General features: G+C 31.6%; 2 protein-coding genes across 8 annotated transcripts in view; both read right to left on the bottom strand.

The window, feature by feature from the left end:
- Positions 1-18518, bottom strand: part of LOC107941480 (uncharacterized) — a 98798-nt gene that overhangs the window by 19278 nt on the left and 61002 nt on the right. For 4 of the 7 annotated variants that reach the window (XR_005919902.1, XR_005919904.1, XR_005919903.1 and 1 more), the window contains exon 10: positions 18379-18493. Coding sequence is in view for 1 of the 7 variants with exons in the window: in XM_041103606.1 (XP_040959540.1) it covers positions 18437-18493 (57 nt within the window). In the remaining 6 variants the exon portion in view is untranslated. Of the gene's footprint in view, positions 1-17286; positions 18494-18518 lie in introns of those variants that run through there. The other 3 variants (XR_005919900.1, XR_005919901.1, XM_041103606.1) reach the window with 3 other exon arrangements.
- LOC107941475 (uncharacterized) lies at positions 5880-16130 on the bottom strand. Its single transcript, XM_041102044.1, has 14 exons — positions 15586-16130; positions 15267-15469; positions 14736-15126; positions 14379-14442; positions 13556-13927; positions 12993-13445; positions 11863-12651; positions 11264-11749; positions 9367-9855; positions 8902-9249; positions 7945-8706; positions 7730-7845; positions 7599-7651; positions 5880-6645 (listed from the first exon to the last, which is right to left on the bottom strand). The coding sequence occupies exons 1-12, from the start codon at positions 16128-16130 to the stop codon at positions 7789-7791; spliced, it is 4959 nt and encodes a 1652-aa protein (XP_040957978.1). The 3' UTR covers positions 5880-6645; positions 7599-7651; positions 7730-7788.

Below are 18518 nucleotides of genomic sequence, written 5' to 3'. Positions count from 1 at the left end.
TTTAAAAAAAGAAAAAAGAAAACTCATTTGCATAATCTTAACTACCATTGAAGAGTTAAAATTTTAAAATTATAAATATGTGATTAATGTTTTACTTTTATGGCAATTAAAGTGACGTTGTTAATATATTTCTTTTTATTAATACAGACATATATCTAATAAGTATCTTTTTTTAAGGAATATTTTTTCCTAAGCATTGAAGGAATAAATTGTCTTTTTACACTTTGAATATTTTTTCAACACATCTTTTAAAAATTTGTTTTTAATTATTGTTTAAAAATTAAATCTTTCTAATTATTTTGAAATACTATTTTTTATCATGAAATTAAATTTCTTTTAAATTAATTTAAACTAATTCAAAATTAAACCTATTTCTTATATTTTGATTAAGGCAATAATTTATGGGTGATTATTTGGTATACTAGCAATATTTTTTTAGTCCACAAGCTGTTTTAAAAAATTTATGTCTCTTTTTAAAAATATTTAATTTTTTTTAAATTTTACTATACTCTTATAGGACACTTGTCAATCTCTTGACCCTACTTTGACCTTACTGATGGAGACTAAAAATATTGTTGGAAAAATTACTTTTATTGGAGCTTTGAGGCATATTCTCAATAGGTAAAAGTGGAGAGTTGAATCATAATTTTATGGTTTCATATTCTACTCCATGAGTCCTTTATAATGGCATATCATATGCTCAAAATAGTTGAGTGGTGAATGAGAAATTGATGCTCAAAGTAAGCTAGTTGAAATATTGTTGAGAAAAAGTAAAGGCTTAGATCCACATTGGTTAAATACCAAGTGTGAGATGTGCTTATATATGTGAACTCTCTGTAAAAATAATTGAATAACTATGCTTGTAACCTTGTCTCACGCGTAGGGGGTGTAGGTCCAAATTTGATGGGGTTGGGCGCGCACCTGCATGACGTGGGCGATCCAAAATGTTTAGACCAGTCCATGCGGATATTTTAAGCCCAATACGAATTTATTTTTTCTCAGCAGACATAATCTACTTATATATGGACAGTAACTGATTTGATTTAATTTTTAAATTAAATTGATTTTTGGCTTCTTATCCGAAATGCCTATAAAAGGCTGTGTATTCTAGAGTATTAAACACACATTCAAATAATTTTTTATGCCGAAATTCTGTTGATTTCAAAACTCTTCACTTTCCTCTTCGTTTTTCAAACATTCCGGTGATAGAAAAAGGCAAAATTCGTTCGTTGATTGTTGTAGAGGTGCTACTACTTTGATCACTTTTGTTGTTGTATCCTGGGAGAATTTCTACTAACGTTTCTCCAAGTACCATAGGAAACTGTGTTTCACAGGCCTCAACGTTTCGTAAAATCTCAATTCTTCTTTATTTCAACTTTTTCTTATGTTTTTATATGATTCATATTTAATAATTTATTTATAAATAATTCTATTTATATTTTATTTCATATATGTATTTATTTATAATTAATTTATTTTGTTTGCTAACGTGTTTTGTCCAATAAACATTAATAATAAATTGTGGAAATTATTTAGTAAGTGGAGGTTTTAGACTCAACAAGTAGGGTCAGGAGGTTGACCAGTATCTTATAAGGGTATAGTAACATATTTAAAAAAGAGAGACATATGTCAATTTTTTAAGACTACTTGTGGAATAAAAAAAGTACGTTGTCAGTGTACCAAATACTCGCCCTATATACATTTATATTTTTTTTATTATTTATTATTTAATATTAATTCATAATTTAAATATTATGTGATAACAAAATTAAAATTTATTAACATTAAGGAGAAGGATCCACTTATTTATGTAAAAGCTAAAGGAATTTTACACACTTTCGTAACTATTTATATAATTAATATTTTAACGATCCAACTGTTATATTTTATGGTCTATTCATGCAGATTATACATGTCAAATTTGATGTAAATTTAAAACTTCTAACTATTTTCTTTTTGTAAAAAAATTCAATCGTTGATTATATATTAGTATATAGAGTATTTTAGATCGATACGATATAGATATCGAATCGGTTCGAAAATTTTCATGCATTACAAGTACAATTATATTGATAAATTAAATGGTTAAATTATTAAAATATTAATCATATAAATAATTACAGAAGCCTGTAAAACTATTTTAGTTTGTACGTTATGTAAGTGACTAATATCAATAATATCTTTTTGTTATACTAAAAATTTCTAACAATAATTTTACAATATAAAAAAAATTTTGGTTTTAGATTTTGTTTAAAGCATTTTAATTCAGATTTTAATAAACTATAATTTCTTTATATATAAACTAATTATTTAGTATTACTTTTTAATAATTTTTTGAAATCGACATTTTATAATACTACATAAATAGGCCATAACAAAATGTTTTTCTTGAATAAATACTTTTTATAATGGTTTTCTTGAAATATAAGTTCTATAATCATTTTAAATCAACATATTTTCATAATTTAAATATTTTAAAATTTAGATTGAAAATATTAACAATATATTTCAAATCCTATTTTAAATTTTTATATATGCTAATTTTCTTGTTTATTAATGTTCTTTTTTTTAGTTCGCTGCACATTTTTTAAATTAGTTAATTTTTTAAATATTGAAATTTCAAATTTCAAAATAGTATAATAATAATTATGTTATAAAAGGAATTTCTAAATAATATATAAACAAACACTTTTAAATATATATATATATTTAATTTGTTTTTTGAAATGATTTTTCATATAATTTTAGTGGGCTATCAAACCAGCTTTCCAACCATATATAGTTTTGAGTGGAAATAAAGCATCGAATAAAAAAAAAGGTGGTCGACTACAAGATAAATCACCCAGCCTCTGAATAACCATGAAGCAACAAGTTGTTGATACATCCCAAACGCAAGTGCTTATGCAGCTTTCCTAATACTCACCCCTTTTTAGAGATTTAAAGCATAAAAGAAGTCTATTCTCATGGTTAAACCTGCCTGCCTAAGCTTATATCAAAAGAGTAAGAGCAAAGCAGGGAAAGGAAAAGCAGACGGCGTACCTTTTGGCTATGATCAATAACCGATAGTTTTCCCCCTTCTGTTTTTTTTTTCTTCTTAACAGAGCAAAGCCAGAAAGTAGTAAACTGAGAAAGACGACTTCTTGCTTACTTTAAAAGTAGGAAAGGAAGTTTGGATTGTATTTCATGGAAACAGCTCAGAAATGACAACCCAAAATGTCTTATTACATAAACAAGGTTTTTCTTTTTCTCCTCTTAAAGGTGGAGTGAATGAGTTATCCAAGTGTATGAGTGTTTTCATATAAGGTTATTTTCCTAATTAATTTCCTTCTTTTATTATTATTTTTGCTTTCTCTTTCTTCAACCATCTATTCCTCATCTAATATATGTTTTTGGATGATTTATTTAATGGAGTGGTTAGCATCAAACAAAGCACATCACAACCAAAGTAGAAAAAAACAAGAAATAAGGAAGAATGTTTTCAAGGTTTAGATAACATCTTTGAGAGACGATGCTATTGATTAATTAATGTATCGATTGCATTTCGTGGAAACAACTCAGAAATGACATGCCAGCCGTCCCAAAATGTCTTATACCAAGGTATATTTTATTTATTTTTGCCAAAATGGTAGCTAACAAAAACACACTTTTGACTCTGACTAATGAACTTCTCACCTTTAGAATGTTAATTATGAACCAAACATAAGCAAGCAAACACACAAAGATCATCAATTAAAAGAAGTCTACCAAACAATATTCTATTCGGTGTTTTATCATAAAGAAGAGGTGAAGGAGTTCAATTAATAAGATGAAAAGCAGTCAAAACACACTCCCAAAAAACAATATAGACAAATTTCCTTGAAAATGCAAAACACAAGCCACATTTAAAATGTGTTGATGTTTCCTTTCGCTCTCCCATTTTGTTGAGGAGTACTAACATAAGAAATTTAAAAAATAATGTCATTTGTAAGAAAATAGTCTTGGAGGCAATTAAATTCCGTCTCATTATCACTTCTCACAAATTTTATCTATTGGGAAAATTGACGATCAATCATAGTAAAAAAATGACATGAAAATCTTGAAAATAGCGGTGGATCTATGAGATGGCAAAGACCCTAACCCCCCTAAAATGGAAAATCATTCATTTAGGCTCTTTAAAAATTTTAAAAATTTAAATTAATAAATATAAAATTATACTTTGGTCCCCTAATAATGATAAGATTTAATTTAATCCTTTAAAAATTATAAAGATATAGACTATTGAAAATTATAATTTAATTTCGACCCCAAGAAAAATTTTTCACATTTGCCCCTGCTTGAAAACCTCATTCTTATTAACCAATAGATATACCCAAAGAGCACAAGAGAAATCATCAACCAATGTAAAAAATTAATGAGATCCACAATATGAAAGAGTATCATAAAAACCCCATAAATCACAATAAACTAACTCAAGAATTCAAGTGGCTTTCTATTCACTAACTAGAAAACTATTTTTTGTTTGTTTAACACGATGCCAAATTTTGCATGATTTATTCAAATGATCTCTAGAGTTACTAACATAAGGAAATAACTTTACTACTTTCTCGGAAGGGTGACCCAATCTTCTATGCCAAAGTTCCAAAGAGGATAGAGCTTTAACCAAAACCACTTTGACCATTGATACTTGTCGAAAGTAATAAAGTCCATCTCGTCTCTCACCTGCTCTAATCAACTCCCTCGAAATGAATGTTCATTCAACCGATTGGTAGTGGATTGTGTATTACCAAACACTACCAAAAGAGATTTTCATTGCTCAGCGGTAAAACCAGCCCTCCCCCTGATGGATTATATTGCCCCTGGTGGTGGAGAAGTAGAATCACTACCAACCATTGAAAACAATTTTTTTTGTGTGTGTGTTAAACACCAAGCTTAGATACCATGACAAGAATAGGTAATTCATTTCAATCGTATTGATAAGCTTCAAAAATATACATAATATTTATACAACAGTAGTCACGTAGAAATAGGAAAGATATATAATATATTCCTAAATATATGCTTAAAATATATATAATAATATACAATATATTTAGATATTCCTAAAAGATAATATCTCATAATAATATTCTAATATTGTACCAAATACTAGCCATTTTTTAAATTGTATTTGTTTGTTACAAGTATCAAACTATTACGGCACGAATTATATAAGGAATTACAAAATAGAATCAAATCATTAGACCATCACGAGAATAAAAGTCGGTACAATCAATACTAAAACCAACAAATTAGATTAAATGGATTAAAAGTCACATATGACCATCGGAATATGGACTAAGCAAAATTAATAATACCAATTGGCATCTATTTAATATTTTTAATTATATTCATTTTGACTAAACGTACAAAAAAAATGTTAGTGGGGCATCAGGTTTTTTTTTTGTTTGTTGCTATCTACTATTTGTTTTTGTTTTCTTTTTTTCTAATAAGCATTGATTTTATTCATAAAAGAAAGAAGTACAAAGGTGCAATAAACTACAGCCAAGCCACATAACGCAACCATTGAATCAGACTCAAACTCCATAACATGCTTTGAGACCTTTGGGAAGAAGCAAAGATATTTTAAAACCTTGCTTGATGGCTAAAGTGAAGGTTGACTCGTGGTTTTGTCATTTCCACTATGGTCATCTTAATTTTGGGGGTTTGAAGACTCTTAGACAGAAAGAAATGGTCAGCGACCTTCCTCAGATTGTCATTCTTTCCCAGGTGTGTGAAGATTGTGTTGTTAGCAAACAAAATCGTGAACAATTTCCCAAAGGAAAGTCTTTGAGAGCAAAACGTGGCTGGAATTGGTTCATTCAAATATCTAAGGGCCAATAAAACCATCATCTAATGGAGGTAAAAAAATATTTCCTTACTTTCATTCATGATTATTCCCGGAAAACATGAGTTTAGTTCTTACAGGAGAAATTAGAAGCATTTAGTGCATTTACTAGCTTCAAGGCATTTGTTGAGAATGAAATCGGTAAAACCATTCAAGCTCTTCGCACTTAATGTGGAGGAGCATATTGCTCCAAGGAATTTGAAGCATTTCGTGAGAGTCATGGCATTCGAAAAGAGCTTACTACTGCATATACCCCCCAACAAAATGGCGTATCAAAGAGGAAAAACATAACCATACTTAATATGGTGAGGAGCATGCTTGCTGGTGGAAGGGTCCCAAAACGATTTTGGCTAGAAGCAGTAAATTGGAGCATCCATGTTTTGAACAGAAGCCCAACTTTTGTTGTTCAAAACATGACACCTGAAGAAGCTTGGTGTGGAAGGAGACCACCAACGAAAGATCACTTCAAATTTTTTGGTTACATTGCTTATGTACATATTCCAGATGCAAAGAGAAAGAAGCTTGATAACAAGGGAGAAAAGTGTGTGTTTCTAGGTGTAAGTGAAACATCTAAAGCATGAAAACTGTTTAATCCTTTAACGAAGAAATTGTGATTACCAAAGATGTATGTAACTTTTGATGGGGAGAACACTTGGAATTAGGATGACTAGCAACCTTCTCAAACCTTTGCTGACACTGAAATTAAAGATGAATGGCCACAACCTTTAGATCAGCAGACTCGAGCACTTGAGAGTTCACCAAACCCAACAACCATCAACCACCTACCATCAAGTTATAATTAAAATTGGCTATTATAGTGCATGATTAGATTGGTACACGAAATATATTTGTACCTAAAGTGATTAAACATACTAAATGGATTAAAATGTAAGTAGACTATTCAAAATAAAAAATTTTCTGACATATAAAACTTCAAAAAGAATTTTAATCTGTCAATATGTATAATCAAAATATTAAATTAAGATCAGTGTTGAACTAAAGCTTCATCTATATATAATACTCTAAGCAACCCATAAAGGATGTTGACGGTAAAGGATAGCTAAGCTTACCATGAAAATATTATTTTGATTATAATAATTTTTTTTATCAATAGATAGATAGCATTATTACTAGTAAACCTTCCCAAATTAAAATTTTTTTTAATATATTGATTTGCGGATCAATTCAATTCCCGAAATAAAATTCAAAATAGTTACATTAAATTTAATACATTTAATCAAGACAAATCATATTAATTTAACACCCTAAAAACTGTAACATATTACTACATTTTTTTACCCTAAAACAACTATTTGGTTAATTAATAAATAAATTGCTTATTTCATACAATATTTACCGTAAAATTTACTAATATTTACAAATACTCCTCTTAATTAAGCTTGTTGCCTTATAATCTTAATTACTTCATTAAGCATTTACTTATTATTATTGAAAAATTTTCAAATATCAGAATTTATAATTGAATTTATCTTCTTTTTTTTCTGGCTTCAAATTAACTCAAATCATTTAAATTGTGAAACCAAAAAGTATGCTTTAATATGTTTACTTTCATACTCTAATTTATGATTTTATTTATTTATTTATTTTGCTTACTAGTAAAAGTTTACATGTTTGTAGTTCCCAATGCCATGCATGATGCACTTGAAATAGAATTGTGAGGTTATAATGTGAAATGGAACAGTTCAAATAGTTGTTTTACAAAAACTGAAATAACCTTTCACGTTCTACCAACAGATGCAGCCATGTGCTTCAGTAGAGCAACTCAACCTACAATAAAAAGGGCGTATCTATGGTCACTTTATAAATCTTTAGTTTAGCCATGATGAAAATAGAAGAGTCAATTACCATTCGTTTTGATTTGAAACGAAATTGAGCTTTTCGCATAAGCACCCAAACATATTTCCTTATTCCAGCTTGGGAAACTGATCAGTAACCTTCGTCACCTCAGAATTTTGCACATTCTGTGCATGATCATAACAAACCAAGAATTGTTCAATTAACTATGTATGTATGTATGTATGTAAAAACACGTGAATTTAAATCCTTTAAATGATTTGTACCATTTCATCGAACATATGTTTTATGGTAGTGTTAAGGTCGCCTTCCCACTGCAGTTCACCTTCCTCATCTCTTGTTAAGTGCATTTGTTCCAGCCTTGGTGTGCTTAAATCTCCTTGGCAGAAATTCCTCATTTTGGAGCACTTTGTCACCTTCACCATTAGCAAGACTGGGAATTCCAACGAGTGATGGGCCAAGGAAAAGCTTGCTAGACATGGTAGACAGCTTAGTTGCAAATACTGCAGTTTGGGAAATACAATGCCGCCTTGCATTTCTTCGGCCTCACACGCTATGATTTCCTCTATCATCCCACAATCATCTATGCTCAATCTTTCCAGTAGCGTCAGGCACTTAGCTGTAGAGCATGCGATTAAATTGATGAACCCATGGCATCTTGAAACTTCCAGTGTCGTTAGATTTTTGAAAGACAGCAAAGATGGTTCAAAAGTCTTTAACGTCAACTCTGGAAGTTGACACAAACTTAATTCCTTTAGCTGATAGAACGCTGATGTATGCCTTTCGTCGTCGCTGAGTCCTTCAGATTGTACTATTTGACAAATGGAAGCATTGTCTATAACAAGCTTATGAAGCATTGGTAGTGACCGAATGAATGAATATGGAAGAGTAGTGGATGCCTCACGAAAGAATTGGAGGTTAAGAAGTTTAAGGTTTTGGAAACACTGCAATGAGAGCTGTCCATCACATATCCCCTTCACCATATCATTCGTCTTCAGTGTCAGTTCTTCTAATACAGGGAAAGTGTCCTGGATGGCAACGAATATATTAAACATTGATCAAAGAGTTTTGAATTGGTAAGAACTAGACTACAGAATGAATATCATTTCCATTTTCTTTCTCATAAATTTAAAAGGAAGGTAAGAATATTAGTTATTTCAAAAGGCATTTTATAGGTAATCTCAAGTAATGAACACGGAGTATGAAACTGTTAGTGAGCTCACCTCGTTGACGCAAAACAAGGGTTGTTGGTTTGAGATTCCAACCTGACTCTCAGGACATTGTGGAGTAAATATCTGTACTTTGGGGCATTCAATAATGTCCATTTGTTTCAATGAAGGCCACTGGGTGGTATGCATCCTGGAGTAGAAACTTTTCAATCTCGGCACCTTATCCAATCCGAGGTTTATTAGTTTGGGAAATACAAACTTGGTCGTCTCTGTTTCAGCCATAATAGACTGAGCAGCTGATGTTGACTGTGACTCATCAGCAATGACTCCTTGCAGCTCAATAATTTGTTCTAACGAATCACAATTCTGAATCCGCAACTTCTCCAAACTAGGGAAAACAACCTGCTAAATCATTTCATTAGGTTAATAACTGAAATATGCATGGAAAAGAAAGAACTTCAAATGAATAAGATCAATCGAAGCAACATAAATTAAAAGGAGAACCCGTAAAGAAATGACCTTTTCATTGAGGAGAGATGAGTTATGAACCTCCAAGTTACTCGCTTGTACATGTTGGCCAATTTCAGGTTCACCTTCGGATACACATTTAGTGATCAATGTTTTTAGCAATGGACAATTTGTTAGTTCTAAATCTGTCAAACATTGGAATTCAAAGTAATTCTCAAAGCAGAAACTTGTGAGTTTGGGAAGGTCTTTTAGCCACAGCAATTCTAGTTCAGAGAAAAACATCTGATTCCTCCCTTGATGTTCTTCAACCAATCCATCCGTGAATATTACTTGTTCCATCATATTACAGTCCAAAATTTCAAGGCGTCGGAGTTGCACAAGATCTTTTACCAAGAAAGATGGGAACAGGTATTTCAAATTGTGACACCTCTTCACTCGCAAGGAATTTAGGAATCCGACAGATGGGGAGGATGGGTGGTGCCATATCTCATGAATGTTAACGAAGGACAATTCCAGATGCTGCAAACGAGGAATGATAACCTGTTGACATAAATTTCATTATAAGATAACATCAAAACTCTTCCTTCTTTACTTACAAACACAATCAAAAAGAGTAGATAAGTACGAAGATTTATAAACTGATAAATATAGCTAGCAGACGTGGACCTTTTTTACTTAGATGAAATGTTCAGCAGCATAAATGTAACCTAAAGCAAAAAATTTTTTTTTTCTTTTTAAAGAAAGAAGCCTTTTTCTATACAACTTGGAGCTTTCATATATACTATAATGATTGTTGAATGATTATTATTGATGCGATTCGACAGGGGAATATGCTTGTTTCTAATTAAGTTGGACTCACATATTTATGTAGTTTCCATTAATGATTTACATTAATTACTTAAGTTATTTAATGAGTTACCTTAAAAAATAGTTAGGCATAGATAATTTATTTAACCCTCCAACTTTATAAAAAAAAAAATTTCATTCTAGCTCTCTATTTAAATTTTTATTTCTTTTATCTTTTGAACTTGTGTTATTTGTCAAATCATTCAAAGTAGAGAAAAAAAATTGACATTTGTTAACTTTGTTGATGTTATATACACTGTAGATGACATGTCAACAATTAATTTTTATTTTATTTTGAAAATTTTATAAAAATATTTAAAAATATATAAAATATTTTAAAAATTAATTAATTGCTAATTTTGCATACACATGGATTGCCACATAAGCGAAGTTAACAAACATAAACTTTTTCATTCATTTTGAGGTGATTTGACAAAAATGCAAATTCAAAAGATAAAAAAGATGAAAAATTTATGTAACATTAGTCGTAGCTATTATAAATAAATATTAATAACTTTCGGATTTAAGATCTTATGTTTAAGGGCTTATAATTTCAAGTTTAAGATTTAGGATTTTAACATTTAATTATAATTAATTTTTATTTAATTATGTTTAGATAAATTTATTAGTATTTATTTATAAACCCTTTACTATATTTTTGTGGTATTTAATGATAATTGTATGTTCTTATTCACCGATGATACATGAAGCTTGTGTACCGCGAGTACATCAAATATTCTTCAAATTAAAATAGATGAAGATTAATTTTTTATTTTATTTTCTATTATTATTTTATTATTTATTGTCCATTAGTATTTAACTTTAAAACTTCTCTTAAATTTTTATTGTTTATTAGTATTTCACTTTTAAGTTTTTCCTTTATTCTTATTTTATATATTTATTTATACTTTAAACTTCAAATTAAAAAATATTATCTTATTTACTAATATTTATCACGTATTACGTATATTTATTTATACAACACGTATCACGTGACATTAATACTAAAATATATATAGACCAGACACACTCATATAAATTAATCAAATAAAAGGAAAATGTGAAATAAGTTGTGCAGATAAATATTGAATACTAAACTTACCTTATTGCTGAAAAATATTGCAGGGTTATCATAGATGCCCCCCTCGCCAACCACGTTTTCACTTGCATCTCCACTTCCTCTTGAAACTGAGGAAGAAAATGTAGTCATTTTTGGACACTCAACTATTGCGATTCTAAACAACTCTGGAAATTCAAGAGCTTGACTTCCCAAATAGAAATTTGTCAAGTTGGAACACAACTCAATTCTTATGGAGAAGAGTGCAAGAAATGTGAATTTATCTGTCATTGCTTCCTCCCTAACCACTTGTTCCATTGAACTGCATTCTTTTACTTTTATCACTTCTAGTTGATTGAGGCTCAAAAGCATAGACGAAGTAAATATGTATTTCAAGCTACTACATTTATAAAAATGCAACGAAACAAGGTTTTTGAAGCCCAAAATTTCTTGAGGGTTTCTAATCCATTTTTCTATTGACTTGGGAATTGTGTCAGAGATGTCCAAATCGTATCCGTCATAGAATCCATCCTAAAAAAAATTATAATATTATTCCACTAGATGGCAATCACAAATAGAAAATTAATTGTATCAGGACAGGAAGAAGCTAACTAGTTTTATGAACTTATTAATTAACTTTGTACCTTTTCCGTGTAGAGCTGTTGTATGGTGGAATTTAAGTCACTTGCCCAACTCCATTTCTCAGGGTAACTCGACTGTTTTACTCTTCGTAACTGTGGGGTGCTTAAAACTCCTTCAGTAAAGGTCTTTAATCTAGGACAGTGTTCCACAACTAATTCTTCCAAACAAGGGAAGTTGAAGGTGTAATTCCTTGAACAAAAGCTTGTGAGGCTCTGTAAATAGCTTAGTTCTAAACATTTCAATTTACTCACAACTATTGTCTGATGGCAGTCTCCCCCATTTCCCACTATTTCTGTCATTTTAGTGCACCCCGTCACCCTCATTCTCGTTAATTGCACAAGATTCTTAACCACTAAGGGTGTAACTAAGTTTGTCATCATTTGACAATATGACACATTCAAAGTTGTGAGATTTTGCAAAGATGAGGAGGAGACTGTAATATTTATCAAATCATCACATTCCCAAACTTCGAGTTTTTGGAGATTAGAAAGAATATGGTCAAACTCCGAATCTTTCCTCCATATATGATTAAGATTCATGGCACGATCCAGTATCAGATTTCTAATTGGTGTGAGAGTCCCAACGTCTCCTTTACAAGGGACTACGTATTTGAAATCAAAATCACGAAGCTTAAAACTATCCAAATTGTAAAATCTTCGAATGAAAGGAAATATAGAAGATCGAGAGCCACCACGCACTTCAAAAACTTTAATCTCTTGAAACAAGGCTGGTGGAAACTGGTCCATATCACCAAAATTTAATAACTCAAGTTCCTCTAAATTGGGAATGACCTTGAAACCAATTAAACATAAACAAGTTAGGCACAATGTTGATCTATATGCTTAAAAAGAACATAAGATCTACAATTTTGGTGTTTGATATCGATGATTAAACCTCAACAAAATCAATATAAAATCAAACCAATCCAAAATAGATGAATATTTTGTTTTAAGAAAGCACAATAACTTAGAAATAAAAAAATGATAAAAATAAGCTGAAAGAAGTGCATAAAAAATCTGAATTAAAATGGATAAGCAACAACCGTTTCACATAATATATATATATCAACAAGAGATGGATGTGACGGTGGCTTAAATCATGAAAAGAAATATAGTTGTAATGATATACATACCTCTTCAACCAACAAAACTGGCTGCTCATTTCCTTGGATTAATCTAAGATGTTCCGAAGCCACTATCTTTAGCAAAGCAGAACAATCTGTTTTCAATTTTTTCAACAGGGGCCAGACTATTGTATGTTGCCCTTCATAGAAACATTTGAGCTCTTTTAGGGATGTAACCTCAAGGGAAGACACTTGCGGAAACTCGAACCTCACAGGCTGCTCCTCCACTCCTTCCCCTTTCGATACAATCTCCTCCACTCCACAATTAGTGATGCGTAAATGTTCAAGTTGTGGAAGATGTTGGGCTATTGACACTGGAAATAGATTTTTCAGACTCCCACATCTCTCAACTCTTATTTTTCGTAGATTTTGAAAAGAACCTGGTGCAAAGTCATTATGAAACATCATTTTCACATTTCTCAACTTGTTGATTGTCATCTTTTCCAACCTAGGAAATGCAACCTATATTTAATTCGTGCCAGTACAAAAGTTAGCTCATATAATGCCAGACAAAATAACAAGGACAAATCAACAGAATTATATAAGAGCGTAAGAGTAATGAAATAAATCACCTTCTCACTGAAGAGAGCGTGCATGCTAGACTCATTGCTACTCTGACTAATGAATTCTATTAACTTGGGGCAACGCTCAATCTTTAGCTCTTTTAACAATGGGAACTCAATATTGTGGTTTCCTGAGTTGAAGAAGATGAGGTTTGGAAGACCCACTATTTCCAGGGAATTTAATCGAGGGAAACAAATCACATCTTTCCTTTCTTCTTCAATTTCCTCTGTAAGTATTATGCCCCTTAAGCAATAGCAATCCTCTATCTCAAAGCATTGGAGCTGCACCAGACTTCTAGCGAGAGAGGGTGATAACAGATGCTCCAACTTGCCGCATCCTTTGATGATCAAGCTCCTCAAATTCGTAACCCAATGGCATGTCTGGTTGTGCCATATTATTTTGGTGTCAACGGAACACAATTACAAGCTTTCCAAGTGATGGAAAACAAATTGCACATATTTACACACAATTCTTTTTTTCTCTTAAAAATCTAAAAGGAGGGGAAAGGGAAAGATAGTATGTAACATAAATTTGGAAATATGGTTTTCGATTTGAAAGACAATTTTAGTTCGAATTGTGGGTTCCAATTTCATTTTCAGAATTTAAAAAAAAATATTGTTGGGTTTAAATTTTGAGTATTGAATTGATTTTGGACTTTCAATAAGTTTGGATTAGAAATTAAATTTCCATTTGTTTTGAGTTTGAAATTTATTTTTGAGCCCCGAAAACTATTACATAATATTATTTATTTTTATTATTAGAAGTATTACGAAACAGTGGGCATATAAATAAAAATTGTATAAGAAAATATGAATAAAGCCAAGCAAATACCTGTTTATTGAAAAGTGGTAGTGGCTTGGAACTCATGGAACACCTTTCATCTTGAGAGCAAAAGCTAATGAGTTGCGGTAGATTTTTAAGTTTGATGAAGCATAATTCAAAAAACCCAATTTTGTCCATTTTGATATATTGGACATGCATACCATTTTTGACATGAAGTCGCTTTAAATGTGGAAGATCTTTCCCATTATTTAACTCCACAAGTACATTCTTGATGCCTTCAAGTCCCTCTAGGCGCAAGTCTTCAGTTTTTATCAGCAACATTTTCAACCCATTCTCCAAATAAATGTTTGTACAAAACTTGAGCTTCAATGTTCTTGAACATTCATGATTTGGACCCATACAAACCTATTATAATCATCTACACAAATATTGTATTTGTCCAATGTCTCAACGAATTGATGCTTTGGAATCATTTGAGCATCAAGAATATGAACATATAAAGTAGTTAGACAAGGCAAATTGTTTAATTCGTCAAGGCTTGCATTTTTCCTCTCAGTTTCAACTACTCCTTCCTTTTCCCATTCAACAAAGCTTCCACCCATATATAATTCTTCTAATTTAGACAAACTTGATAAGACATTTGGTGGGATGATTTCGAGTTCTGTACACCAACTCAAATCTAACAACCTTAATTGAGTCAATTGTGCCATCGCCATAGGTAGTTCTTTGATACCTGACTCAGAAAGGTCGAGGATTTCTAAATTCTTGCGCTCTCCAAGGATGGTTATGTCATCAACTGCACATTTTTTTAGACACAACATGCGAAGGTCCGTGAGGTGAATAATTGATTCAGGTAGGGATGGAAACTGCATTCCGAACAAATCTAAGACTTTGGAGGAATTTTAACTGCACGGGCCATATGGAAGAAGGAAAGACCTGAACACTCCATCTCCTTAGGAAGGTTAGCTATAATCTGAGGACAACGTAAGCTGATCACACTCCACCTATTCATTTTCTCCTTATCGGACCACTCCTTTGGAACATGATCTCTCAAAACAAGCATACGATAGTCCTTCAATGCAATAGCTAAAGCAGCATCCCAAACAACATCATGGATATCAAAGCGCTCATCATCATAACTATCAAGCAACAAGGCAGACGCTTTGAGATTAGCCACAACCGTCAATACTTTATTTCTAGCTTCTTCCATAGTGTGGACACCCTCAAATAAACCCAAACCTAGAGTATATCTTACCAAGTCCTCAACAGACCATTATGGCCTATTACACTGCAAAGCAAGAAAGTCAGCTTAACTTCCTCGCTTTCTAAATAATTAAAACTCCACTCTATAGCTGAACGTGCCGCAGTTATCCCCGTGAAGTTGCTTGACGAAGGCTTCTCCAGTTCTCGTAAAGCATTCTTCCATTCAAACAACCTTTTGTTTCTCAAAGCCCCTGCAACTGTCGCAATGGCTATTGGCAATCCTGCACATTTTTTGGCTACCTCCATAGCTATAGGCTTCAAATCGCAACTTTCATCACAGTTGCCAGCCATCTTCTTGAACAGGTCCCAGGCTTCCTTTTCATTTAAAAACCCAATGGGAAAATTTTTCTGAGCATCCATCCCATTTACTAAAACATTGAGCTCTCTAGAAGTTAACAGCAACTTGCAGCCCTTGTGTTCATCTCCCAAAGGAATCCCTACTTCCTCAATATCTAACTTTTCCCAAATATCATCCAACACAACCAGAATCCTCTTCTCCTTCATTCTTTCTCGTAGTCGAAATGCCTTTCCAACCATACTCTGTTCCTCAAATTTCAAGCCCAAGAAGTCTGCAATATGGTTCTGAATCTTCTCAATATCGATGGCTTGAGTTACGGTTGCTATGACAACCGAATCAAACAACTTGCCCTTGACCTTTCTAGCGATTTCTTTGACCAGCGTTGTTTTTCCAATCTAAATTTAACTAAATAAAAATAAAAGTCTCTTTATTTTCATGCCCCTCTTTTTCTAGCTCCTACTCCTTAGTACTTTTGTGCCTTAATAATTCAACTTTCTTTGGTGCTATAGGGGTATGGAGGGAAAAATAATAATTCAATTTTCTTTCACTTCACATGGAGGTCACCAAAACGTTAATCCAAATTGCGGAGCTATACCATTTTGTACATAAAAGACTTGCTAGCTTGGAATGGGTAAAAATAATGTGAGAGTAACTTTAAATAATTATATAAAACATCCTTTTTTTTTATTTCAAAGATTTTCTTTTTTGAAATTTACTTACCTATGAAATTAAAATAAAAAACATCTTTTTGATATTGAACAAATTGGTCACTCTAAAAGAAATACAGTAATTTAATCATTATCAATTTTGAAAGTAACCACGAACAATTAATCAAGCACTAATAGTTTCTGTTAATTATACATAATTTTGATTAGTATAAAAATAAATTTAATCCTTGATGAGTATACATTTTGCGTAAATGCTGATAGAATGTGTAATTATTACGGGTTATATATGTTAAATCATTATCAATTAATTGACGAAATGTGTAAATGTTGTGAGTTAAATTTGTTAAATCAATAATAAATTGATAGAATGTGTAAACTTTAAGGGCTAAATTTATCATTATACCAAGAAAATTATGTATAATTGATGAAAAATATTAACGTTGTGATTAATTGTCCTTAATTTATCACTTTTAAAAATAAAAATAATTGAATAACTCTTATATTTTTAAAAATACCAATTTTTTCAATATTGAAATTGAAAAAGATTAGAGACACATGTTTTAATATATTTATTCAAATTGGAGTAATTTTGAAATCAATTACCATTCTTCATTTTAATATATTTCATTATTAGTTGCTTGTGTTCCTTTTTTTATGGTTTATGCATGCATTGTGTTTGGTATTTTTTTTTCAACAATGAGCAACATAGACAACAAATAATGAAATATTAAGCACATAATACAAATCCTGAATATGAATTATAAAACGGATATAAAAAATACAAATAAAAATTAAGACTAGACTCAGCCACGAATGAGAAAACTACCTTTAAGGGAAAGCTGTCGCATGAGATGGCTTGGAACATTTGCTAGAGCATATTTTGGAACGATTTCAAACTGTTCCGAGGCGGTTGGAGGGTCTTTGGCTCTTCACCTTTCGTAACAAATATAAATCTGCCATTATCGAAGTGCCTTAATCCTTTTGTTTCTTTTGCTAGCGATTTGGGGAGAGTCTCCTACAAGCCCATAAACTCTTATCGCAACAAATTGATTAGTGTATCAGATTCTCATCAATTAAAGGGTGTTGCTTGGAGCAAAGCATCAAAACACCTTAAGAACCAATCCATAACCAAATGGACTGTTACACTAATAAACCATAAACTTCATGGATTGGAACACTTAGTTAATTATGGATGAAAGCTGGCTTGGAAATTCATACTTGAGACCCGCCAACCTTGCAACGTATAAGCAAGACAGTCAACCGTAAAAATCAGAGGATCAACAACCAAATGGCAACAATCAGTAATGCCTACAACTGAAAATGTAAAACTTGATCAGAATCCACGTAACATTATTCTTCCATCAGGCAAATACCAACAACCCATTGATTCAATTTCAGCCGTCTTTTCAGAATCAGCCGTATCATTAATAGATAGCTGCCTACTTTTATCCCTCATTAGGGAATAATATATATATATTATATTTGTGAAGATACTTGATAGCTTTAAGCTGCCATTGATATGGTAACCATCAAAAGTTGGCAAATCCTTAAAACAGGGGTCAACCTTACTAGTAAAAGTTTACATGTTTGTAGCCCAATGCCATGCATGATGCCCTTGAAGTTCAATTTTGAGGGTATAATGTGAAATGGAACAGTTCAAATAGTAGTTTTACAAAAACTGAAATAACCTTTCACATTTTACCAAAAGTTGCAGCCTCGTACTTCAGCAAAGCAACTCAACCTACAATGAAAAGGGCGTCTCTATGGTCGCTTTATAAAGCATTATTTAAGCTATGATGAAAATAGAAGAGTCAATTACCATTTGTTTTGAATTCAAACGAAATTGAGCTTTTCGCATAAGCACCAAACATATTTCCTTATTCCGGCTTGGGCAACTGATCAGTAACCTCCGTCACCTCAGAATTTTGCACATTCTGTGCATCATCATATCAAACCAAG

This window comes from Gossypium hirsutum, chromosome D10 (assembly GCF_007990345.1).
Source record: "Gossypium hirsutum isolate 1008001.06 chromosome D10, Gossypium_hirsutum_v2.1, whole genome shotgun sequence".
Taxonomy (NCBI): Eukaryota; Viridiplantae; Streptophyta; class Magnoliopsida; order Malvales; family Malvaceae; genus Gossypium; species Gossypium hirsutum.
The sequence above is the reverse complement of the archived record's forward strand: the minus strand, read 5'-3'. Positions and strand labels throughout refer to the sequence as shown.